The sequence below is a fragment of the Rhinoraja longicauda genome, chromosome 21 (assembly GCF_053455715.1).
Source record: "Rhinoraja longicauda isolate Sanriku21f chromosome 21, sRhiLon1.1, whole genome shotgun sequence".
Taxonomy (NCBI): Eukaryota; Metazoa; Chordata; class Chondrichthyes; order Rajiformes; family Arhynchobatidae; genus Rhinoraja; species Rhinoraja longicauda.
Window position 1 is genome coordinate 11,724,647 of NC_135973.1, and position 19,460 is coordinate 11,744,106.

The following is a 19,460-nucleotide window of genomic DNA, read 5'->3' on the forward strand; positions in this document are numbered from 1 at the left end:
ATTTTTGTCACTGAAAGAATGACAATCTAGTTAAAACACCCAAGTACCTTCCTGAGTTATAATGCTCCTGTCACCTTGCAGGAAGGGTCTCTACCCAAAACGTCACCTGTTTCTTTTTCTCCAGAGATGCTGTCTGGCCCGCTGAGTTACTCCAGCATTTTGTGTCCATGTTGGGTTGATTTTAGAGTTGGCTTAACATCATGAGCTTTGATACCCCAGTTGTGCTGATTGCAATTGATGCTCTTGGCAACTGAACCATCCTTTAGCATGAGTATGTTACTAAAGACTGGAGGTAAAAGCAGAAGACTCAAAGGCCCCATATCCTTTCTACAATCCCACACCCCATTTTTGTGCTGTAATCTGTTTAGTCCTGATAGAGGCTACTAGTGATTTCTAATGATGTTCTGGCTGATATTTATATTGCCTGGCTAATCAAAATGTCCTTATCTTACCTCGAGCAGCATGACCCAAGTACTTTTCTTCACAGCTTCCTCACAACATTCTATTCATCAAGTAATACTTAACTTATAGAGAGTGAACAGAACTATGTCACGACAGCCATTGGAAACCATATGCCAGAGTTTATTGCTCGTCTTCATAGGAATTAAATAATTTTTACATGTCAAATGTCTTTAACAAAATTGCTTTATCACACTAGCCTATTTTTGTGATTACCCATTTTCAGTGTAAATTTTCTAAATGCCCAACTCTCACTATTTAATATCACAGTGCATTTCCACAGTTTTGTAACCATATAAAACAGTATGTAACACTTGCGGTTATGTGCTTTGGTTAATATAAATTGCACAATCAAATTTTAAAATCACTTTCTGAAATTCATTTCTGTGAAGTTGTAGATTACCAGGCATTTGAAGTTAAATAATGTTTTAATTTTGGCACTAACTTTCCTCCCTACAGTGTCATTTAAGCTTGTCTTGGTGCTATTATGCATATTTGGCCAGCAGGGATTTTGGAACCAATTTCCATGTTTGAATCCATGCATTATCACATTCAAAGTATTTCAATTAATGTATTATCACTTTGTTGTGCAACCCTGCACACACGAATATCGGTTTTTCATACTGAGCAACATGTTTCATGAACATAGCAAAATCAGGACTGCACATTAGTATAGAAAGTTTTAAATTAGGAAATACACCAGTTCTATTCCTGATCCAGCAGTCTTCATCCTATTGTTGACCAAAAAAAATAACAATACTACCTCAGTTATAACTAACAGCAGGCTGATCAAGTCTTCAGTGCAGTAACCAGGAAACTGAATAGAAAGTAATTTGCTTTAAGCAGAGCAAATTTTGCTTTTAAAAAGCTGCTTAAGAAACAGATCCTTGAGGGTGGGCTTCCTCACTCATCCTATTTCTGCATAAAGGAAGGGTAAAAGGTGACTAAGTGCTTAAATACTTTGTTTGAATGTGCCCCAAGCATGAAAGCAGCGTGTAAAGTGATGCAGTTCATTCCCTTTCCGGACCAGCCGTAATTGGCGTGGGTGTTCGCTGTCTTTGGCTCTCATGTGTTGGATGTAAACCTGTGAAGAAGAAATTGGTCGTTACAAATCTGATCAAGTTTTCTTTAAACTCAAGGTATCTCTAAACACGAGTAAAATGTTGGGTCTAAACTACCCTATTGAAATATTCAACAGGTCTGAGAGTAGATTTATATCAGTTACCCTGGTTGGAGCATGACTATAACTAATGAGCAATTAATGTTAATATATTTTTTATCAGTAAACATTTTGATTATTAAGGTGGGTGAGAAGAACTCCATAGCTTAGTGAAGTGTCGCTGTAGAGGTAATCTGAATGGGGTACATGGACTGGACATACAAACTATTGTTCAGTTTCACAAAGGTAGACACAAAATGCTGGAGTAACTCAGCGGGTCAGGCAGCATTTCAGGAGAGAAGGAATGGGTGATGTTTTGGGTCGAGACCCTTGACTCCAGAGCTGATTCCTTGGACAGTTTATATTGAGCTCCTGGAACAGGGTGTCACTTTGTATAGCAGATGGCAGCTTACTGGATTTCTTCAGGGGTGAGCTGGACTAGTTTATTTAAACATCACCTCAGAATATCACTGTCTGTAAATATTTCATTTACCTGGCAAGCCTTGAGGCTCAGTTTGATCTCCACTTGACTGGTCTGTGTTCCTACCCACATGTAAACCTGTAAATATAGATCACAAAATGCAATTTTTCCCTTTCATATGACAGGTGTCCACAGCAGTGGACATTTAGTGTGATTCTCATAGCCTTTATAACTATGTAAGGGCACAGAACAAAGTCAAATTCTGTCTGTATTCCCTGTTCAACACCAGTACCACTAAACATGAACATAGATCACACGTCTTATTTACAACTCTTTCAAACACCACACCTTGGAGAAGTGTAGATCAGTACAGGTCTAACATCGATGGTCTGGCATGTCCTTTAATCTGGAAGTTAAAATTACAAAAGTGCACTTCAAATCCCCACCCAAAAAAATGTGATGCCTAGGCTGGGTGAGGTGGCTGATCTCAACTCAGCAGGACTTCTCTAGCTAATCATAGGGTCAAATTTGCCCCATGTGGCTGGCATTCTGGGAGCCAGCAGATCTGTTCCTGTCGCTGACTTCTGCAGCCAGACTTCGGCTCAGTGGGTTGAATTGTCCCTGGTAGCCAAAGCTTTGAAACGTCCCACAGCCGACCTCCAAGGCTGATTTTGTAGGCTGGTATCTCAGTCCCCCGGCAGCCTCGGTGGACTGTTCTGGTACCTGGAGACTGCTCTTGGCCTGGCAAAATGGATAATCTGGCAAGGCTCTGGAACCAAGATTGGAAACATTTGGTGGTGGACCTGTATATGATCTCCATAAATTACTACTCACTGTAGGTAGGGACCAAAATATTGGTTACATGCAGGTTCTTCAGCGAGCCTATTCAACCACACAAATTCATGAAATGTTCACATACACACACATAAATTCATGCAGTTGGTTTACAGGTGTGTGCCAACAATTGCTTGGTGAGCTATGACTGAATGCTAATTTCTGGCTACATATGGATGGTTTTAGAAAGCATATGTACCATCTTCGTGATAATTAGGAGTAACTCAAAGTTACCTTGTGGGTGACTGCAAATTCAACTCAACGCAACATTTATATCAAGGCTAATTGCTTAGTTTGTTTACTATCTGCCTTTGTCATTCAGCCAGCACTAACCTGTTTTCCATTGTCAAGTAACATGATGTCATCATCTGCAAGGTCATCTTGACAGAAATCAGAACATTTTTCTGATACAGAGAAATAACCCTTTTCATTGGAACACCTTAAAAGGAAGGATAAAGCAATAAATAGCACTTTCAATTTACAAATACTGAAAGCAGTTTCTCAGATGTTGGAACATCAGACAGCCATGTTACCTAAGCCAGCTTCATACAGCAGCAATCTGTTCTGTCCCATTGTACAATACTTCAGCAGTGAATTTGTTTCACTCTGTCTCTCTCCAATTTTCTTTTCAAATCAGCTAATTTGCCTCATTATCCTTTCAGACATTGAAATCCAGATCATGGCAACAAACTCATTAATAACACCAACTGCATTTAATATAAAACACCTGTCAAGCTCAGAGTCCAGCTGACTTGGCAAAGCATGAAGTTGTACCCAATTTCTTGAGTACACTGTACCTGCCTGTTGCATTACAGGGTTCTCTCAGAACTGCTACAGTAAACATGTTGGTACAAACAAGACCTCAGCTCCCATACCTAAAAAGCCTGGAATGTTTCATGTAATCTGCATCTTCGTCATATTGCTTTTCTCCACCTATTCCAACCCAGAAGAAATTCTCTGGCTCCTCTCCTTCATTGATTACCTAAAATAAAGCAGATACGAATTTAAGCTGGAGGAACTCAGTGGGTCGAAGTAGCATCTGTGGAATTTAAATGGCAATACACCCACTGCATTTACTTCCTCAGCAGCAACAGAACTCGAGAGTGAAAACTCAAGAAAAATCATGCAGATGTGAAACGGGCACGGTCATCTAAATCCATCTGCTTGATGCTGCCCCAGTCCTTGTTCAGGGGATCACACAATTATAAAATGTATTCCAAACATGATGCAAAAAATGATGTGGATTTTCTCTTTTATCTGTTTTCATTCAATTATATGTCTATCATTCAGGTTACTCATCATTGCCAAAAAGCAAACTCTCCCGAGGTATCAAGAAAGGATTGTGACTCGGTGAATATTAAAGGTAGGTTTGTCAGCCACCCAGCCTCAGGAGAGCCGCAAGATGGACTCCTTACACACACCAACCAACCTTCCACCAGCACAGGAAAGAATTAAAAGCGATGGAAGACAATTGCTTTTTGGTCCCAGCTTCCATTCATAGCAACTTCAACAAAGCCACGATCAAAAGTAATTTTTCAATCAGGAAATAGAGAGCAAAGAGATCATGTTGGAGAATCAGTCACCTGTTTGCTGTACGTCTCATCAAACATATTATTCATGATATCTTCAGCAAGTTTGGCTTCATCTGGGTCTGCAGCACGTCCAACCCATGTGTAAACAATACCTTGGTTATCAATACTCTCAAAAGGAACCTGAGGAAATCACACAGACAGTAACTATGTACATTAAGTTGTATAGATGAATTCTTCACCACTGATACTTGAAAATAAGTTACTATTCACATGGTCTGTGAGGTGATCATGAGCAAGTACTCTGACCGATTTCCACACATCCTGGAGAAGGATGCCAAACTAGAGGCAGCTCACTCAGTGCAGCCTAGGATTGTACACACTTCAGCTATGTGACCAACACTAAATATAGGAACAAGGCTGCTTATGATTTGTACTATCTTTTGATACAATATTATTCAATAAGGCAGGACACTTGCACATTGCCTGATTGTATGCAGGGCACAAGGGACTGGGCTAATTGAAGGTTACAATTAAATTTAGCCACAATTTTCAAACATTACCTTAAGGATGTAACAAAACTCCGAGTTCAACATACTAGAATCTGTGCTGATCTGGATACACCTAGAAACAACAAATATATATTAAAACAAAATTAGGTCTCTCCCATACCCATTTCACATCATTGCTATTAAAGTCAAGAGGGTTGGTACACCAGAACTACTGCCGATCATTTCAAGGATGCAACAAATGAGCTCAACGTGGAATCTAGAAGAATACTTCATGCAATAACAGCAGCATTTGGAACTTGTGACATGCAAGAGAGAAGCTAGATTAGGACATAATGGAGAAAGGGCACAAGAATAGACTGCAGGGTGTGATGGCGAGAGCTGGATGAAGCTCCAGCAGAGCATAAACACCAACATGGAGCTGCTGACTGAATGATCGGTCTGAAGAAGGGTCTCGACCCGAAACGCCACCCATTCCTTCTCTCCTGAGATGCTGCCTGACCTGCTGAGTTACTCCAGCATTTTGTGAATAAATACCTTCGATTTGTACCAGCATCTGCAGTTATTTTCTTACACTGCTTCTATACTATAATTGTTTTGTAAAGATACACCATTGGTCCCTAGCTTCCATTCTGGTCAATCAGAAGATCAATGAGGGATGCAATTCACCATAGGATCAGGAGGCTTTGGGTCAGAAAAGAGAAACAAGTGAAAGAGGGGGGAAAAAAATGGGGGAAGCACTATCACCCGCATCCTCTTCAAAGCCACACATAAAGAGCTACTATTGTTTCAAGAGAGAGTTAGCTCTTCGGGCTAAGAGAATCTAGGGATATGGGGGAAAAAGCCGGAACAGGGTACTGATTTTGGATGATCAGATTGAATGGCCTACTCCTGCACCTATTGTCATCCTAGCCAGACGAACAACGTCATGAAACGTCAATTCCATGATGATAGTTTGCCACACCATGTCAGTGTATCCAGCGACAACTATGTTCAAAAGGTAAAAAAATAACTTGGAAAGAGATCTGTCACTCCCCCCGAGAAGGAAGTGGGAAAAACATATTAAAGGACGATCTGTAAAGTCTCACCTGGAGCAGAGGGCACTACCGTTTGTGCGGATGTGATAGAGGCTGGGCTGTAGACCATTCTCTGGCGTCTTCTTTTTTCCTTTGTGAATAATGAATTTCCTTTTGAAGTGAGATAGAAACTTCAGGTTCTCTTGCTGTTGGGTCATCCGCACCACCTGACACACACAAAAACAGAAATCCTTTGTGCAAACTTTATCCAACTTTATATTCCGATTCCTATTGCCCTGCTAAATTGGTTTAACCCTGTCCCAACAGTAAAAAGAAACTGCCTCGTCTTCCTGAGATGCAGCCAATGCTGCAGGAATCTAAAGCCCTCCTTTCTAAACCATCCCTTTAGTCAGTCATCTACACTATACAAGTCTGAAGAAACGTCACTCATTCCTTCTCTTCAGAGATGCTGCCTGTCCCACTGAGTCACTCCAGCTTTTTGTGTCAATCTGGTTTATACCAACACCTGCAGTTCCTTCCTACACGTACAATATACTCCTCTTGTCCACACTAGCACCTTGACATCGATAATAGTCTGACCTTTTTTTCTTCAGACTATCCAACCTCCCTAAAGTCAACGCAGAATTTCTTCTCTGTACCAGTGCTTAAAGTAGCAGTATTTGACTGTATTAGACAGTGTCATGCACTCGGAGAATGCTGGTAATCTGTTTTGTTTAAAGGTGAAACCAAGTGAATTGTGTCGATCTACAAGGTAAATGCAATGCAGCAAGAAGCATTGCAGTACCTTCCATACTAGAGATTTTTATGGTCTTAATTGAAGGAAAGGATCAAATGCCTGGGAACACTGTCATTTTAAAGATTCCTCGTAATCTGACACCATCTTGGTCTTTCACTGTTCAACACCTCGAACACATTACCTAACAGCACTGGGAACATTTTTAATCACATTGTTACATAGAAAATAGGTGCAGGAGGAGGCCATTTGGCCCTTCGAGCCTTTCATCGTCATTCATTGTGATCATGGCTGATCATTCACAATCAATAACCTGTGCCCAACTTCTCTCCATATCCCTTGATTCCACTAGCCCCCCGAGCTCTATCTAACTCTCTCTTAAATTTATCCAGTGATTTGGCCTCCACTGCCCTCTGTGGCAGAGAATTCCACAAATTCACAACTCTGGGTGAAAAAGTTCCATCTCACCTCAGTTTTAAATGGCCTCCCATTCTGTTGGCAAGCATCAGAACTTTTAAGGAGGAAAAAAATCTAATGAGTAAATACAAATTTATCTTCTGACATTTTACACCTTGGCTAGCTGGTACCCGAAATATGAAGTGCCTTTGTAATGTTGATACCAAGTGTTTACCTCAAGCTTGCCTGGGAAAAGGCTCTCAAATTTCTTTTGCAGGCTGAAGGTGAAAGTTAGCCATCCCATGTTGGAAGCCTCTCGGCCCTGCCAGAAGTACACCACACACTGAAAATCTTCCTCCTGCTGCTTTTCTTCATCCTCTTCCATCTTTTCTTTGTCTTTTTGATCATCGTCATACTCCACTGGAACCCAGTACCTGAATCAAACAATGAACACTGAGAATGGTACTTTCAACACGTGTAACGAACGGGCAATGGAGTAGTGAGGGCAGAGCAGGGAAGGATGTGGATATGAAAGGTTTGTGGTGTAGCTGATGTCAAATAATTGAAAACAACAGATTTGGGGAATAAACTTAAGGAAAATTTGAGCAAGGTACAACATGGCAATTCAACTGGTTCAGTATAGATACTGATATCAGGGCTTTAAATATTTACCAGTTGCACTTTTTCCACACAAACACAATTGTGCACTTGTACTGTTATCTAAACTTAATTGCTTACCTGCAAAGAAAGACATAACAGTCCTGCGTGTAAAAATGACCAAAATCTTCTTCAGGGAGACGTGCAAATTTCCTTCCTTCCAGAACAAAGCCCTCCATTCCATCCAGATCCTCGTTCCACTCCTCCATCATCTGGTCAGCCTGTCGGTCAAAAACAAAGCTCAATGAAGCTGATTCACACCACTACAAAGGATACACCATTTAGGTCATTAGCTAGCACACAGAGAGCAGTCCCGAGTAACCATCTACCTCGGACTATCTTTAATAACATTACCTTGCATTATACGTTATTCCCTTTATGCTGTATCTCTGTACACTGTGGGCAGCTCAATTGTAATCATGTATAGTCTTTGCGCTGACTGGATAGCATGCAACAAAAAGCTTTTCACTGTACCTCGGTACATGTGACAATAAGGGGATATAGTGAAAGCACAGTCTTTTTCCCAGAATACAGTATTGGAAAACTAGCAGGCATATGCTTAAAATGAGAGGAGACAGATATAACAGGGACTCCAGGGGCAACTTTCCACTCAGAGGGCAGTTCATATCTGGAAAAAGCTGCCAGAGGAATATATATAATTATAACTTTAAAAAGATATCTGGACAGATATATGGATAGGAAAGGTTTAGAGGGGAATGGACCAAATGCAGGCAAAATGGCAAACCAGGTATACCAACTTGGTCAGCAAGGACAACATAGGCTAACGGGCCTGTTTCCATGCTGTATAGCTCTATAACTAGAAAAGGTTTAGAGGGATATGGGCTGAACGCAGGCAAATGGGACCAGCTTAGATGGGGCATTTTGGTCGGTATGGATGAGTTGGGCTGAAGGGCCTGTTTTGGTGCTGTATGATTCCATAACTAATTAACCCATGATCATGCAAGGTTCCATACCCCTGCCCAACCCCAGTGTTGTCTGATTTACCTCAGTATCTGAAAAGCTACTGCTTTTAACCTTGTTGTTAAGCGCATTCTTCACTCCAAAGAGGTTTCCAAGATTTACAATCTGCTGTATAGGGAAATTCCTGCTCATGTCAATTCTAAAGGGCCATCCTCGATGCTAAGACTATGACCCCCCCCCAACCCCCCGATCTAGATTCTCCAATTTGAAATAAAGATAACAGTCCTGCCCCATGGATATGAGCAAAATCTTCTTCAGGGAGACTTGCTGGTCTTTCCATATCAATATCTGTTTAGTCAACCCCATTTCCCAATCGAAACTCTGCAATGCAGATCATTCTCTCATTCACAGTTCCACGTATTGGCACAGTTGGTACCTCCGAGAGTGGCATTGGTGACTGGCGAGGCAAAAACAGGGCAGTCAGATCTGCTTTAATCTGGTCTTTCTTCTCTGCATCCTTCTTCACTTTATTGGCGAGCCCTTTCTGCAGCACAGTCTCTGCATTTCTCGTGTAATCCACTTTCAGGACATCGTCCCAGTTACGGAACTTAGATTTAAACACCTGGTTAAAAGCATGGATTACATTTGTTAGACAACAGTCATAAACATAACACTTAAATCAACAGAAAACACACAGAGATTTCTGACCGCACACTTTAAAAGGTTTAAACTCTTTAAACTTTAAATAGGTCTTTGTAGCAAATGTAACTCACACATTATATATTGCAATACAAAAATAAAAGCTACAACTCGTCAAAAAGACGAGAAACATCCATGGAGTGAGAAACTGAGAATGTTTCGGGCTTAAGCTTTTTCATCTGAGGAACTGTTGCATAAGAAGTGTAGGCAGAACTGTGGGGAATGGAACGAATGTGATGTTCAACTATGGAGGTCAGGAATTCATGCATGAGAAATAGAGAAGTACTCGAAGTACTGGTTTAAAATGGTAGAAAATCAGAACAAGTGCAATGAAGATACCGCGAGAATGAAAGTGTTTCAGGAAGAAGGATGAGAGAAAAATTAGGCAAAGTAGCTGTGAGAGTCATTGAACTCAAAGTAGATTCTGGGCATTGATCAAAATGGAGGTAGAGAAGTCAAGGAAGTCAAAAGATGGCTCAGGTGCAGCTGTAAGCATGGTGGAAATTGCCAAAGTAATAAAATGCAAAACAAAGGGTTCACATAAAGTACATATTCCCCATAATCACATGGAGACAGATTCTAAAGCTACATCTTTTATTCTGAGAAACAGAGTACAGTCAAAGGAGAATTTATTCAATGTAAGACCATAGGGATGAAAGGGAAGAGGCTGTGGAGGGGATAGCTCCTGAGCAAACTAGGTGATGGCTGTTTGGAAAAGAACAGACTGATATGTGTTGTGTTGGTCCACACAGCTGACATTCATTCAACCGCTGTGAGCAAGAGGGAAAGTCAAAAGAATCGGAGATGCTGGAAATCTGAAATAAAAACACACACTGCTGTAAACATTCAGCAGGTCAGGAAGTATCTATGGAAAGAGAAACAGAGTTGACTTGATCGGTTGGATGCGCTAAAGATGTTTCCGATGATCGGGGACACCAGAACTAGGGGGCATAGTCTTAGAATAAGAGGGGGCTCTTTTAAAACTGAGATGAGGAGAAACTTCTTCACTCAGAGGGTGGTTAGTCTGTGGAATTCGCTGCCTCAGGGAGCTGTGGAAGCAGGAACGTTAAATAAATTAAAAACGGAAATAGATTGTTTTTTAATAGACAAGGCAATTAGGGGTTACGGGGAGCGGGCAGGGAAGTGGACATGAGCTATTGTTAGTATAATAAGACCTGAGTAATCTCCTGGACAAGTTTCGATCGCCTAGCTTGGGGTCGGAGAGGAATTTCCCGGATTTTTTCCCCAAATTGGCCTGGGTTTTTATCCGTTTTTTCGCCTCTCCCAAGAGATCACACGGTTCTTTTGGGTGGGAAGAAGGGCGATAGTGGGAAGGGGGTTGGGGTGGGATCAGCCATGATCGTATTGAATGGCGGAGCGGGCTCGAGGGGCCGGTTGGCCTACTCCTGCTCCTATTTTCTTGTGTTCCTGTGACTTGACAATTAGTCTTGAACCTGCAATGTTAACTCCATTTCTCTTTCCACAAATGCTGTCCAACCTAATCAGCGTTTCCAGCATTTTTGTTTTAATCTGCGAGGCGAAGGTCCGTTTGGCAAACAATGTTGTACTGCCTCCCCATGTCTTGACTTGTATTGCAACCCCAAGCCACACATTATCCTACTTGACATTCTGTTCCTTCCTGGTTTCGGATGACAATAGCATGTTTGGGGCGGTGTAACATACTACACAGCTCCTGACCCAGCTTCAGGGCAGCGGCCCTGACCATTCGTGGCGACTTGCGCCCAATCCAGATCATGACGTCTGACCAGCAATCCAAGATATAGACGGACTTTGTATCCAAAAGACTCTGGACCTGAAATGGAAGAAGTAAAAACTCAAAGTCTTATTGTGAATTGAGAGGAAACCTCAGACTGAAGGCCATACTCTAAATATTAAACCTCAGCCTTTCAGGAGCGTTTAAACCCACGCAGGTCATGGGGAGAACGTACAAACTCTGTACAGACAAGCACCCGTAGTCATGATGGAACCCGGGTCTCTAGCACTGCAAGGCAGTAGCTCTACACCGCAGTGCCGCTCTTATGTGATATAGGTTTGGAATTCTGCGGCAAATTTCAATGTTTAATTTTTAATTTTGCGTTGTTACATTTTTGCTTGCAGGTACAAAAATATATTGATTAGGTGGAAATCAGAATGACAATCTTAATGAAAGGCAGATCAGGCTCAAGGATCTAAGAGAGCCACATCTATACCTATATTCTTGATTTCTCCAAAAGATAATAGCAAAAAAACAGAAATATCAAATTAGTCTGGGTCTTTAAATGGTTCAAATTCACAAAGTCACATAGCCTTTATTAATGCCTCAATGATGTTTCTTGTTTATAGTTCAGGGGCTGTTTCCTCCTAGTTAAAATAAATCATCCCTATTATTTAATACTAATCACAATTTAAAATGTACAGAAGAGAAGAATCACTATACCAGTCTCATTTCTGGGAACAAGTCAACCTTCGGCCTCACTTTATGTTCCACGGACAGTTTGTAATTAATCTGAGGAAGTTCCAAGTATCCGAGGCCCAATCCAACCTAGGGAGGGAAAAGCAATTACTTGTTATTTTAAAACCTGTACTGGGATGGGGTGGGGGGGGGGGGATAGGGAGAAGAGATTTAAACAAGGGAAAATGTGTGAAATTGTTAGTGCAGTACACATGCTGGTTCATTAAGTTGCTGATCCATTGACAAATATTAATGCCTCAATGTTGTTTCTTGTTTTTAGTTCAGTTGCTTTTTCCACCTAGTTAATATTAATGCTTGTTAAAATTAGATATTTTTAGTTATTTAATAAAAAATTATACCCATCAACTTTTGGTTTGACCACAAATGTGTTTGCTGCTTGGCACAAAAATTCCCATGTTAAAGACACCTTTAAAAATATGATTGCATTTACAAACTATATTGCAAACAGTTTTGTCTGTGTAAAGAAAAGTCACATATTTTAAACTAGCTCTTTGGAAAGGGCTTTTCAATTTTTTAAAAAAAAAACAAGTCACAGCCCGAAACATAATACATTCTCTGTTGGAAATCAAAAAACCCACAAATGCTAGAAATTTGAAATAAAAATATAAAATACTGGAAGCATTCAGCAAGTCTGATGAAAGGTCCCTTGACCCAAAATGTTAACTTTCGCATTCCACACATGCTGATGGAACTGCTGAATGTTTTCAGCATTTTCTGTTTTTATTTCAGAATCGTCAATGGTTTAAATGAGTCACTAGGTCATCTAATTTCCAATCAAGTTACAAAGGCCTGGAAAGTTCCGCTTGGAGGTAAGCTGTTGGACATGGTTTTTTAAAAAGAGAGAAGTGAAACATAGAAAATACCTAGAACAGCACAGCACAGGAACATTTGTGCCGAACATGTTGCCAAATTAAAATGATCTCATCTACCTATACACGATCTATATCACTCTATTCCCTGCACTTCCATGTGCCCACTAAAAGCCTCTTAAATGTCACTATGGTATCTGCCTCCACCACGCTTCACGCTTTCATTTCCTCCCGCCTAGACTACTGCAACTCCCTATACACTGGGATCAGCCAATCTTCCCTGTCCCGCCTGCAACTGGTCCAAAACGCCGCAGCGAGACTCCTGACGGGTACCCGTAAAAGGGACCACATCACCCCGATTTTGGCCTCTCTCCACTGGCTCCCTGTACGGTACAGAATCAACTTCAAGCTCCTCCTATTCACGTATAAAGCCCTAAATGGACACTCCCCCCCCTACATCAAAAAGCTTCTAACCCCCCTCTCTAACTCCAGGTCCCTCAGATCGGCCGACTTGGGGCTATTCACTATCCCACGGTCTAGGCTTAAACTCAGGGGTGACCGCGCTTTTGCGGTTGCAGCTCCTAGACTGTGGAACAGCATCCCTCTCCCGATCAGAACTGCCCCCTCCATCGACTCCTTTAAGTCCAGGCTCAAAACATATTTCTACTCCCTAGCGTTTGAGGCTCATTGAGGAGGCGCTGTGAACTGTTTGCGTGCTACTGTATGTTTTCATTTTTTTTTTTTTTCTATTGGAACCTAATCAAATGTACAGCACTTTGGTCAACGTGGGTTGTTTTTAAATGTGCTATACAAATAAAATTGACTTGACTTGACTTGACTTGACCAGCCCTGGCAATGCGTTCCAGGCCCCCACCACTCTGTGTCAAAAAAATTGCCCTGTACATTTCTCTTAAACTTTATAGTTTATAGCTCTGCCCTCTAGTGTTGGACTGGGAAAAAGGTTCGGACTGCCTATCCCAGCCATCCCTTGCATAATTTTATATACTTCTATCAAGTCCCTTCTCAACCTCCAATGTTCCAGAGAAAACAATCCTGGCAAACCTCCTCTGCAAAACCTCAACATCCTTCCTGCAATTGGGTGACAAGAACTGAACACAATTCACTGAACACTCCAGTCCTCCGGAACCTCGCCTGTGGCAAAGAAACAAAGATTCTCGTCAAGGCTCCCGCAATTTCCTCTCTTGCCCCCCTCAATAACTTGGGATAGATCCCATCAGGCCCTGGGGATTTATCCACCTTAATTCTCTTCAAGAGCCTCAGCACTAACTCCTTCTCAATCTCAAACTACCCTATCACATTTATTTTATCCACCCTGATCTTGCTGTCTTCCAAGTCCTTCTCCTTGTTGAATACAGATCATTTAGTACCTGGCCTACATCCTCTGACCAAGCATCCTTGAGTGATCTTACCTTCTTCCTGGTCACCCTCTTGTTTTTAAAAATATGTATAAAAAACTTTGGGATTTGTCTCAATTCAACTTGCCAATGACATTTCATGGCCCCTTTTGGTACTTCAATTCACTAATGAAAGGAAAGCATTAGGTTTAGCTAATCTCTACCCTATTAACAGTGAAGAACCCTTCTGGATAGTTCAAGATTTTTGGGCCAAAACATGATGGACAAGCTGCCAACATTCATCATCAGGAGCTGACTGATTAAAAAGAGGCACCTGGGGTGTAAGCAAATCGATTCAGCTCAAGCTCAGGGAAAGAAGTGTGAAAAGGTGGAGATTGTGCAATTACATCTTTCTGAAAAAGAATCCGAGTACATTGTACTGACGACCAAGAAGCAGCTTAGCAACCAGAGGCAAACCAGCATGCGGGAAAAAGCATTACATGCACCGTTCCGTAAAGCTGGGTAGGGCAAACAAAATTAATGCCAAATCACGTAAACGAGCTTCCACTTGACCCCACAGAAAGGATTAGTGAGCATTAGCTACTGCCCGATCCCGATCCAGGGTAAAGACCATAACAATGAGCAGAAGCCTGCTAATCACTGAACTCTAAACCAGAAGAAATTCTAATTAACAGCTGAACATGAACACATGCAGGCACAAAAACAAACATGTCGGAACATGACTTGTACAATCTAGTGACAATCTAGGCGTCTGCACACAGCTGTCAGCAAACAAGTCATCCCAAAGCCCTTGTTTTAAAGATGCTTAATAGCTCAACAGGATGCGTTGATTGGCTTCCTGAGTCACTCTATTCTGTAAACTGATTATTAATATCGTTAAAAAGCCTCCACTAGACTGAGCATCTGAGCACAAGGAAGGAGATATACTACAGTGCTGGAAGGCAGAGGCAAGGCCAACATTTCCCACTTTCAGTGCCATTGCAGAGAGGCAATAAATCGTGCTGTACTTAGGACAGAAAAGCACATTTGGTCAATCTCATCCAACACCTCGTGGGATGCTTACAATGGTATTAGCAAATGTGTGGTCACGTTTACAGGGAAAGTAGTCTAGTTTGTGGAAAAGGAAGAAATTACGTTTTTTTTTCAAATACATCATTTCCAAATGCAAGGTTCAGTTAACACAAAAACTCCAGAATGAAAAGGAGACAAAAGGGAGTCAGATACGAGGAGGAATTAAACGATAAGCCTGAATGAAGGATAGAAGTAGAAGGGAACAAAAGGATAAAAGGTTAATGAGGGACCTGGGGAATGAGAGATGAATGTACAAAGTTGGGGATACGAGCAGCTTGATAGGGGCGGGATAGTGAGACAAATGCTTGCAATCTGAGGAGGGATGGTGCGGGGGACTACTTAAAATTGGAGAGTTATAAACTGCGAATTCAGACTAGTCTCTCCCTGGTTTCAATTCATGTCATTTACAATTAGAAACTCAAGTAAAAGTAAAAATTGACACAAAGTGCTGGAGGACCACAACGGGTCAGGCAGCGTCTCTGGAGAACATGGCTAGGCGACGTTTCGGGTCACGACCCTTCTTCAGACTGAAGGGTCCCGACCCGAAACATTACCTGTCCATGTCGTCCAGTGATGCTGCCTGACCCACTGAAGTAAACATTGAGCCGAACATAACACAGTTACTTAACTCATTGTGTCCACACTGGACCTGTGAAACAGCAACATAGTTTCACATTCTTACCATCTGTCCATACAACTTTGTGTTTCTCATCTACAAGTACCCAGTCACGTTATTCTCAGCTTCTACCACTTGTTCAGGTGGAGGAGTATCCCTTAATAATTTTGCGGGAAAACCTTTATCTTTTCTAGATCTTTTCCCAATTAAAAAAAAAAAAAGACTTCTGGTCACTAGCTCACTAATCAAAGCAATTGTTATTTTCTATCCCCTCGAACAAAACTACTCATCATATAACCTTCATCTGTGTTCTAATAACAGATTTGTAATATGGGGGAAGAAATTGATGAGAAGTAAAAAGCCCAGAATTGTCAAGTAAAAAAAAACACAATCAATTTACAGCACAGAAGTCAATGTAGTAACGATTGAAGAAAAAGGAATGTCACATCTAAAGCTTAACTGACAGAATTTTAATTTTTGTTCCAGACTGTCGGGTTAGATCACCCCCCCAATCCCTGTTGATCACATTTGCCACGCGACAACAATCCTCAGCAACTGATATCCATGCAAAGAATCAGTCTGCATGGATATCACCACCCAGAGAGTGGTGAATTTGTGGAATTCTCTGCCATAAAAGGCAGTGGAGGCCAATTCACTGGATGAATTTAAAAGACAGTTGGATAGAGCTCTAGGGGCTAGCGGAATCAAGGGATACGGGGAGAAGGCAGGCACGGGTTACTGATTGTGGATGATCAGCCATGATCACAATGACGGGCGGTACTGGCTCGAATGCCAAATGGCCTCCACCTGCACCTATTTTCTATGTTTCTAATCTACGACATTAATAAGTTAGCTACCACACCACAATTGGCACATTTAATAGCCTGCGTCACTTGTGCACTCCACTAGGGGGTGAGATAATATGTGCAGCAAAGTGGACAGAGTTAATTCTGTTTATTAGATCTACCACCTCAGTTTTCTGCCTGAACAAGAAATCGATGAGAAATGAGTGTCCAATACAAAAAGGTAGACACAAAATGCTGGAGTAACTCAGCAGGTCAGGCAGCATCTCAGGAGAGAGGGAATGGGTTCCTTCTCTCCTGAGATGCTGCCTGACCCGCTGAGTTACTCCAGCATTTTGTGCCTACCTTCAATTTGAACCAGCATCTGGAGTTATTTTCCGACACGTCCAATGCAAAAGGCTCAATTCGCAGAATAAAGACAATGTGCACAGAGTACATGCATTACACAAGGAGAGTACAACCAAGTAAGAAAAAAAACTTTTCTATATTTCTGTTGAAGATTTAAAAAAAATCTTATTTTTACCTTATAAAGCTTAGGCCTCACTGGCTTGAAGTTGTCCACCACGTGACATGTAATCTGCTCAGGTTGTCCTCCCAGCACCTCCCAAAATTCCGGCACCTCCTGAGTCTGCATTAATTGCACAATCTCTGCATTTCCTTTTCTCTCGTTTTTATTTATCTTTTCAGCAAATAGCCTGAAAGCCAGGAAGTTTCAATTTCAACATCTTAATCATGATTGAACAGTCCATATATTCAACTACAGCCCTCAAAGAAATGGCATCATCCTGGGTCTACAGAAAGCAGTAAATGTTGAAACAGCCCACACAAAAATCAAACAGCCGTCTCCTTGACACAGCAGTCATCAGAACTCAGATCTTATCTCAGTAATCTCATAAAGCAGTTCTTGGGATTGAGGATAACATAGTCAAAAAAGGCCAAGGAAGTTCAGGTATGGGAAAAGAGCAAGTGCCCCATTCAACACATTTAATCCAGTTTAGTCTATTATCATCACATGTACCAAGGAAGGTACAGTGAACTGCTTTTGTTTGTGTGCTACCCAGTCAAAAAGACTTTTCATGAATACAATCAAGCTGTGCACAGATAAAGACTAAAGGGCACAACATTTAGTGCAAGATATAACATTGAATTATGATAGAGTCCAATTAACGATCGTTCAAAGGTCTCTGATGAGGTAGGTGGGAGGTCAAGACCACACTGTAGCTGATTTCTCTTCCAACCTGTCCAAACAGCACTTCACTGTTGCTCTAATGTCCTTAATGATTTATTAGACTGTTACAAATATCTATCATTAAGATTTAAAAAAAAATCTTTATATGTTTTTAAATGACTTTTCATGCATTTAATTTTACTGCCTCGCGTTCCACCGTCAGATGTACATTTAAGTAACAGTCCAGGTCCATTTAATCTATAAACTGTATTTATGTCCCACTGGAAGGCATCCGACAACTTTATAAATAAATCAAAGCTTCTACATTTTTTCCTTGTGGCTAATCCCCTTGACACCCTAATATAGTCTTGCTGCATCCTTCTGTATCCACTGTATCTTTACTGACGAACAAAAATCATAGGCATTACTCCAGATGAATCGTACCTGGCTTTGGTGCTTGCACTTAAAGTGGCCTGGGAGCCCCTCCAGACGTAAATCTCAAGTCCATGATCAAGAAGGAACACAAAACTGGGGAAGAAGAAAAGGTAAATAGATTCTTAATTTCATATTAGCCATCATTGACCATAAATGGAGGTACTAATGGTGGACACTTGTATCTCCATCACTGACTTGTTGTTCAGGGTTCAGTGATTAGATATCAGAGGCATATCTTCGGTATAAACCAGCATCTGCAGTTCCTTCCCACACCACCTATTAAAGGACTATTTTTTCACGTACACAGCTTCAAATGGCCCAACTAACTATTTTGCAAAACAACTAGCAAAGACAAAAATCATAAAACCCTAGTATGGTATAGTACTAGGTGGTCATTTAGCCCATCCTGTCCAGGCTGATTCTCCACGACAGAACCTCGCTAGTCCCAACTGTCCCCCCAGTCCCTCTTCCATAGTCTTTCAGATTTGTTCTCACCGCATATTTATCCAGCTCCTTCAAAGATTATTTGTAGGTACTGCACTCCATACTCCAACCACACATTATGTAGAAACGTTTTCCTTAATTTACTTCCTGTTTATTTTCTACCGGTGACTTCTGGTCCTCAAGCTCTACTTCCCACTCGATGGCATCTGCATCCCACTATTCACTCAGTCCAGACCCATCATCATTTCATATGCAATCAAATCCCCCTCATCCTTCTCCAAGTAAAATAATTCCCTTCTTTTTAATCTATTCCTCGTAACTGAAGTCCTCTAACCCAGGACCCACCTTGTTAAAAAAAAAAGACAGAAAGTGCTGGAGTTACTCAGCAGGTCAGGCAACATCTCTGAAGAACATGGATAGGTGATGTTTCGGGTTGGGACCATTCTTCAGTGTGAAAGTACTGAAGAAGGGTATTCCAGCACTATGTGTCTTTTTTTGTCCACCAGCATCTGCAGTTCCTTGTGTAAACCTTCTCATAAATCCCTTCTAATACCTTCACATCAATGGGCAGATATTTGGTAGATGAAGTTTACTGCGAAGTGTGGCTCCTACAATAAGATGATCAGAACTGAACACAGTAATGCAGCTGAGGTTGGATCAGGGTTTTATTAAGGTTCGGCATCATTCCCTTTATTTTGGCTCATCCTCAAATTTAGAAATTGTGGTTTGCACTCACAACTTAGGCAGTTATTCCTCTGCTCCAGCTAGCCTCTCCTGCGGAGTTCCACAAGGCTCAATCCTAGGCCCCATTCTCTTTTCTCTATACATGCTCCCCCTTGGCCAAATCATTCAAAGGCACGGCATTTCTTTCCACTGCTATGCCGATGACACTCAGCTTTACCTCCCCCTGA

General features: G+C 41.4%; 1 protein-coding gene across 1 annotated transcript in view; it reads right to left on the minus strand.

Moving 5' to 3' along the window:
• Positions 1–561: 561 nt before the first annotated feature.
• flii (FLII actin remodeling protein) overlaps positions 562–19,460 on the minus strand; it is a 43,281-nt gene continuing 24,382 nt past the window's right edge. Inside the window, exons 17-30 of the mRNA XM_078417756.1 lie at positions 18,115–18,198; positions 17,026–17,197; positions 11,792–11,896; positions 10,976–11,167; positions 9,092–9,277; positions 7,816–7,955; positions 7,313–7,511; positions 6,000–6,154; positions 4,966–5,026; positions 4,457–4,585; positions 3,749–3,855; positions 3,207–3,312; positions 2,112–2,177; positions 562–1,543 (exon numbers count right to left, since the gene is read on the minus strand). Coding sequence (XP_078273882.1) covers positions 1,412–1,543; positions 2,112–2,177; positions 3,207–3,312; positions 3,749–3,855; positions 4,457–4,585; positions 4,966–5,026; positions 6,000–6,154; positions 7,313–7,511; positions 7,816–7,955; positions 9,092–9,277; positions 10,976–11,167; positions 11,792–11,896; positions 17,026–17,197; positions 18,115–18,198 — 1,834 coding nt within the window. The 3' untranslated portion in view covers positions 562–1,411. The remainder of the gene's footprint in view (positions 1,544–2,111; positions 2,178–3,206; positions 3,313–3,748; positions 3,856–4,456; positions 4,586–4,965; positions 5,027–5,999; positions 6,155–7,312; positions 7,512–7,815; positions 7,956–9,091; positions 9,278–10,975; positions 11,168–11,791; positions 11,897–17,025; positions 17,198–18,114; positions 18,199–19,460) is intronic.